This window comes from Centroberyx gerrardi, unplaced genomic scaffold (assembly GCF_048128805.1).
Source record: "Centroberyx gerrardi isolate f3 unplaced genomic scaffold, fCenGer3.hap1.cur.20231027 Scaffold_587, whole genome shotgun sequence".
NCBI lineage: Eukaryota > Metazoa > Chordata > Actinopteri > Beryciformes > Berycidae > Centroberyx > Centroberyx gerrardi.
The window spans coordinates 9354-15727 of NW_027605408.1; the positions used below are offsets into that span (position 1 = coordinate 9354).

Sequence of the window (6374 nt, forward strand, 5' to 3'; positions counted from 1 at the left end):
CAACGGGAAATGAATGAATGGATGAATGGATGAATGACTGGTTATAAAGTGCAGAGTGAGACGACTGCAGCGACACAACAGATTATTGTAGATGATGAATGTACGACGACTTGGTAAGAAAACTGAAAACAAACCAATAAGTTAAAAAAAATAAAAAAAACTCAGTGATTCTTGATGATTAAAACAAAATGAGAAAACACACACACACACACACCTACACACCTACACACACACACACACATGTTCAGTCAGAATCAGTAGTGTTTTGGTATCCAAATTCCAGTAACAGTTAGATTTCTCTATGAGCAGTAGCAGGTGGGTGGGGTTTGCTGCGCTTCAGAGGCAAATCAAACACCCCCAATCTGTAGAATCCCCCCCCACCCCCCCGTCCTGGAGCCAAAATCAAGCGCCCCCAATCTCCAGGATACTCCATGGTAAAACATCAGAGGCCCCGCCCCGCTGAGCAGCAGGGTTGTCCTGGATTAAAAAACAAGCGCCTCCAGCATCTGTAGGATACTGCGTGTTAAAACGAAATCAAGCATCCCCAATTTTCCAGCCGACTCCATGTTGAATGTTAAATTGCCAGTAAAGTTCAGTCTCATCCTCACATCTTCATCATGTCACCGTTAATTCACACCAGGGGATTGTGGGTAATCGTAGGCAGCACTGGGTAGGCAACTTGCCGATGACGGAAAAAAAACAGAACCGGAGACAACGCACAGATACAATCGGTTGCCAGCAGTTGTGCGTCAAAAGGAGGTGATCTGATTGGTCAGATACATGCGGTGCGGCGTGGCACGTTGCGGCAGACAGAGAGCAGGATGGGTAATTTTTCCAAGCACGCCTCTTCTTTTTCTTGTAGTCCAACAGCAGACGGGTAGCGCCACCAAGAGGCCAGAGCACGAAACAGCAACTTAGAGCGAAATATAGATAGATAGATAGATAGATAGATAGATAGATAGATAGATAGATAGATCGATTGATCGATCTGGCTCAGTTCTGGCTCAGTTCTAGATCTAGATGTAGAACCAGGTCTAGCTCCATCCAGAGCCCTATATATACAGTATACAACATGTCTATATACATTATAATGCAGCACTGGTCCGACTCTCCGTATGTTTGGTTCTGGGGTTAAAGGTCATCAGACATCCTCAGTAGTTCCAGGAAGGCACCGACCGCTCCAAAGTAACCCTGCAGAGAGAGAGAGAGAGAGAGAGAGGGAGAGAGAGAGAGAGTGAGAGGAGAGGGAAAGAAGAGAGAGAGAGAGAGAGAGAAGAGAGAGAGAGAGAGTGAGAGGAGAGGGAAAGAAGAGAGAGAGAGAGAGAGAGAGGGAGGGAGAGAGAGTGAGAGAGAGAGAGAGGGAGAGAGAGAGAGAGAGAGAGTGAGAGAGAGAGAGGGAGGGAGAGAGAGGGAGAGGGAAAGAAGAGAGAGGGAGAGAGAGAGAGAGAGAGGGAGAGGGAAAGAAGAGAGAGAGAGAGGGAGAGAGGGAGAGGGAAAGAAGAGAGGGAGAGAGAGAGAGAGAGAGGGAGAGAGGGCGAGAGGGAGAGAGAGTGAGAGAGATAGAGGGAGAGGGAAAGAAGAGAGAGAGAGAGAGAGGGAGAGAGAGAGAGAGAGGGAGAGAGAGAGGGAGAGAGAGAGAGAGGGAAAGAAGAAAGAGAGAGAGGGAGAGAGAGAGGGAGGGAGAGGGAAAGAAGAGAGAGAGAGAGAGAGAGAGAGAGTGAGAGGGAGAGGGTGAAAGCTTTAGAGCGATCGCCCACCTTGACGGTCTGAATTCCAGTTGGCGTGTTTGGCTGGTTAGCATGTTAGCATTCCTCATTGAAACCAAGGGGGAAAGTTAGCCACAAGCTAAAGACAAAATATCAAGAAATCCCTTTATTTAGTCGGCACCTAGTTTAGCACACTCTGATTTAGTCTAGTCTAGTTTAGTCCAGTACTAATCTTATCTTCTAGAAACAGGGATTTCAGTTGTCCTTTTGACCATGAGTCAATGGTCTAGTCTAGTCTAGTTTGGGCTAGTGTGGTCTAGTTTAGTCTAGTCTAATTTAGTCAAGGTCTAACCTTGTGTCCTAGAAACAGGCCTTCCAGCTGACCTAGTCTATGGTCTACTTTAGTCTAGCTGAGTCTACTACTTTAGTCTCATTTAGTTTAGTCAAGGTTAGTTTAGTCTAGATTAAAGTTTAGTCCAATACTAACCATTTGTTCTAGAAAGTGCATTTTTCAGTTGTCCTTCAGACTAGTAGCCCTCAGACTAGTCTAGTTTAGTCCAGGTCTAACTTTGTGTTCTAGTAACAGGGCTTTCAGCTGTCCTTTAGACCAGTAGTCTAGTTTAGTTTAGTCAGGTCTAGTTTGATCTAGTTTAGTTCAGGTCTAACCTCGTGTTCTAGAAACAGGGCTTTCAGTTGACCTAGTCCATGTCTAGTTTAGTCTAGCTGAGTTTACTTAAATCTAGTCTCCTGGTTGGCCGGTGCTAGATTTGATTCTAGTAATTTAGTCCAGTACTAACCATTCATTCTAGAAAGTGTTGTCCTTTAGACCAGTAGTCCATGGTCTACTCTAGTCTAGTTTAGTCTAGTCTAATATAGTTGAGTCAAGTCTAGTTTAATCTAGTTTAGTCCAGGTCTAACCTTGCGTTCCAGAAACAGCATTCATCTGTCCTTTGGATCAGAAGTCCATGGTCTACTCTAGTCTAGTTTAGCCTAGTTTAGTCTAGTATAGCTTAGTCTAGTTTAGTTTAGTCTAGTCTAGTTTAGTCAGGTGTAGTTGAATCTAGTTTAGTGCAGGTCTAACCTCGTGTTCCAGGAACAGGGCTTTCAGCTGTCCTTTAGACCAGAAGTCCATGGCGTAGGCCAGCAGTTTGGTGGAAACTGTGTTGATTCGAAGGAAATTCCCCACAAACACAACGCGCTCTATGTTCTGAGACAAAATACAAGACATGATATTTATATGAATTTTAACAAATAAAAACACAGTGCAATCACATTACACAGCATGACATTAATAATAATAATAATAATGAGTGTCAGAAATAGTGCTATGTGTATTCTTACATGCACATCTTTGTAGTATTGGGGAATTAGAAGAAATAGAGAAATAGATAGATACTGCTGCTGCTAATGTGGTACTGATGTGTACTACTGACTCTGCTTCCCCCTATTGGTGTGAACTGGACATTACACCTTCTTGTCTAACTTTGTAGCATGAGAGAGAGAGAAAGTGTGTGTGTGTGTGTGTGTGTGTGTGTGTGTTACAGCTGTGTATTCTGTGTTCAGTGATAGCCCTGTACAATGCTGCTTGATCTCCATTCAACAAGACAACACTGTAAAGAAGCTCGCTGCACACAGAGAGCAGACCCACCGGCTGTGTGTGTGTGTGTGCGTGTGTGTGTGTGTGTGTGTGTGTGTGTGTGTGTGTGTGTGTGTGTGTGTGTGCACCTCGTTCACAGCACACATGCGTGCGATAGAGCCGATGTTGTTGGTGATGGTGACCAGCGTGGCTCTGGCCAGGTCTTCCTTGCTGATGCTCTCTCTCTTCTCCTTGCTCATCATGTGGCCGAAGCTTCCAGACAAACAACAACAACAACAACAACAACAACAAGTCACAATTCAACTTCCTGTTTCTATCCACTGATGATCAAACATGTTTAATGAACACATTGTTAACATTTGATTTTGTTTGGATACATTTGTTGCATTTTCAAAAATCCATCCTTTTTTTCCCAGTCTGTCTGTATGTTTGTGAATCTATGGAAGACTCTCTCTCTCTCTCTCTCAGCTTGTCTCTCTCTCTCTCTCTCTCTCTCTCTCTCTCTCTCAGCTTGTCTCTCTCTCTCTCTCTCTCTGTCTCTCTCTCTCCAGCTGCCTGTCTCTCTCTCTCAGCTTGTCTCTCTCTCTCTCTGTCTCTCTCTCTCCAGCTGCCTGTCTCTCTCTCTCAGCTTGTCTCTCTCTCTCTCTGTCTCTCTCTCTCCGGCTGCCTGTCTCTCTCTCTCTCCAGCTGCCTGTCTCTCTCTCTCCAGCTGCCTGTCTCTCTCTCCAGCTGCCTGTCTCCCTCTCCAGCTGCCTGTCTCTCTGTCTCTTTCTCCAGCTGCCTGTCTCTCTGTCTCTCTCTCCAGCTGCCTGTCTCTCTGTCTCTCTCTCCAGCTGCCTGTCTCTCTGTCTCTCTCTCCAGCTGTCTCTCTCTCCAGCTGCCTGTCTCTCTGTCTCTCTCTCCAGCTGCCTGTCTCTCTGTCTCTCTCTCCAGCTGTCTCTCTCTCCAGCTGCCTGTCTCTCTCTCCAGCTGCCTGTCTCTCTGTCTCTTTCTCCAGCTGCCCGTCTCTCTGTCTCTCTCTCCAGCTGCCTGTCTCTCTGTCTCTCTCTCCAGCTGTCTCTCTCTCCAGCTGCCTGTCTCTCTGTCTCTCTCTCCAGCTGCCTGTCTCTCTGTGTCTCTCTCCAGCTGCCTGTCTCTCTGTCTGTCTCTCCAGCTGCCTGTCTCTCTGTCTCTCTCTCCAGCTGCCTGTCTCTCTGTCTCTCTCTCCAGCTGCCTGTCTCTCTGTCTCTCTCTCCAGCTGCCTGTCTCTCTGTCTCTCTCTCCAGCTGCCTGTCTCTCTGTCTCTCTCTCCAGCTGTCTGTCTCTCAGCTGCCTGTCTGTCTGACCTGGAGGCCACAGCGGAGCCCTGCAGGCCGAAGCGTTGATAGTCTCCTCCATAGATGTCTCGGACCAGCTTGTCGACGTTGGTGGAGTCTCCTCTGGCCGCCATGTCCAGAGCGTCCTCGAAGCTGCCGCAGCCCGTCAGCAGGCAGCACAGGCCCAGGAAGGTCCCGCCCCCCAGGCTGCAAGCAACCAATCATATCTATCAGATCAGAGCGGTCTGATCATACAGTGATCATATTAGTTCATATTAGTTTACGGTTGAGTTTTGAACCCCGAGGTCGCTCTGACAGGATGAAGACACCAGCCAGAGTTCAATGACTCCCACTACTAACGCTGGTAACCATGGTAACCAGACACTGAACAGTACTGACACCGGACCGGTCCGATCATATAAACATAGTGGAATAAGTCAGTGATTCTCAAACTGAATCTGACCACAGCTGCTGACCAAACACTTTGACCACCTGACACCAGGGTAGGAATTTCACGGCGGCAACGACGGCCATGGCCGTCGTTGCCCGTACGCCCCTACGGCCACCATGGCATTTGTGCCCTGGTACTGTCAGAGTCAGAGGAATAGAATGGTACACGGCTCATTGGTGTCAGTACTTCGATACAGCCACCAGATGGCGACGAAGAGCCAGAGCTCCCACCATAGAGCTCCAGTCTGTCTGGACTGAAATGGCTGGTGAAAATCCCCGGAAGATCGCTATGAGTCAGAAACAACTCACGGTAGAAGAACGTACGGTAGAAACGTGAGTAACTAAACTCTGCCGTTTTTGGCGAAAATAACATAAGCCTTGGTGAAATATTTTGGCAAGAACATCGATTTTTGTCAGTGTGACTTAAAATGTGACGTTTGAGTGCTACGTTTCCCTGGAAGTGGCGGACGTTGTATCGTTCCAATCGTGGTGCGTTTAGGGTCATTAGAAAGCTCTGAATTTCTAGTTTCCAGCGATACCAAGCAAGCATGTTATTGTAGACTGATGAGAAAATTATCCCGGATCTTTTGATCACAACTTGCTCTTATATTTACGAAGTTTATATTTGTACGACTTTATTGTTAAAATACTTCGTAATAAGACATAGTTTGGACAACATACAACATACATTACGGATTGTGAAAGCTGAAGACCCCATGTTTTCAAAACAGTATAATATTCATATCTTCTATAAATAGACCATCTTCCATCGCAATTTTTCGTAACTACGCCATGGGGGTGGACCCGGTAATGTTACCGGGTACGTCGGGCTTAACAGGATATTTTTAGGCTCCAGATCCTCTTATTTCACTCAATGGCCTTTGTGCCCTAAAAAAAATTGTGACACCGAAGGCCAAATGGCCTTGCCCCTAAAATGACGAAATTCCAAGCCTGCCTGACACCAAATATTCATTTAAAATTATTTCACTACAAGAGAAAGTAATTTACAAGCTTCTGACAATAATGGTTCAGCAGCGCTGTAACCATAGAAACATCTGTAGCTAGCATCCATGCTACACTGTAACGTAAACAAATCGTGTCTAACGTCTTTCTGCCACTGGAGCCACTTCATCTGATTAGAAATGAACTGAACAGAGCGACTGCTGACTGAGGAGGGAGGAGTTAGAGGGGAAACAGAATCACAGACTTCAGGATGACTTCACTGTCCAATCAGAGTTGAGGATTCAACAAAGCCAATCAATAGAAAGTCTGAATAACCTGCATGAGCAAATCCATTCAAATCAAACTGTTGTCAACAAGGATAAC

At 46.3% G+C, this 6374-nt stretch overlaps 1 protein-coding gene across 1 annotated transcript; it reads right to left on the bottom strand.

Annotated features, from left to right (window-relative positions):
• Positions 1-420: 420 nt before the first annotated feature.
• LOC139920546 (pantothenate kinase 1-like) lies at positions 421-4802 on the bottom strand. The gene is made up of 4 exons (XM_078282525.1): positions 4629-4802; positions 3432-3555; positions 2788-2913; positions 421-1191 (listed from the first exon to the last, which is right to left on the bottom strand). Exons 1-4 carry the CDS (start codon positions 4730-4732, stop codon positions 1132-1134), a joined length of 414 nt encoding a protein of 137 aa, XP_078138651.1. The 5' UTR covers positions 4733-4802; the 3' UTR covers positions 421-1131.
• Between the last annotated feature and the right edge of the window lie 1572 nt (positions 4803-6374).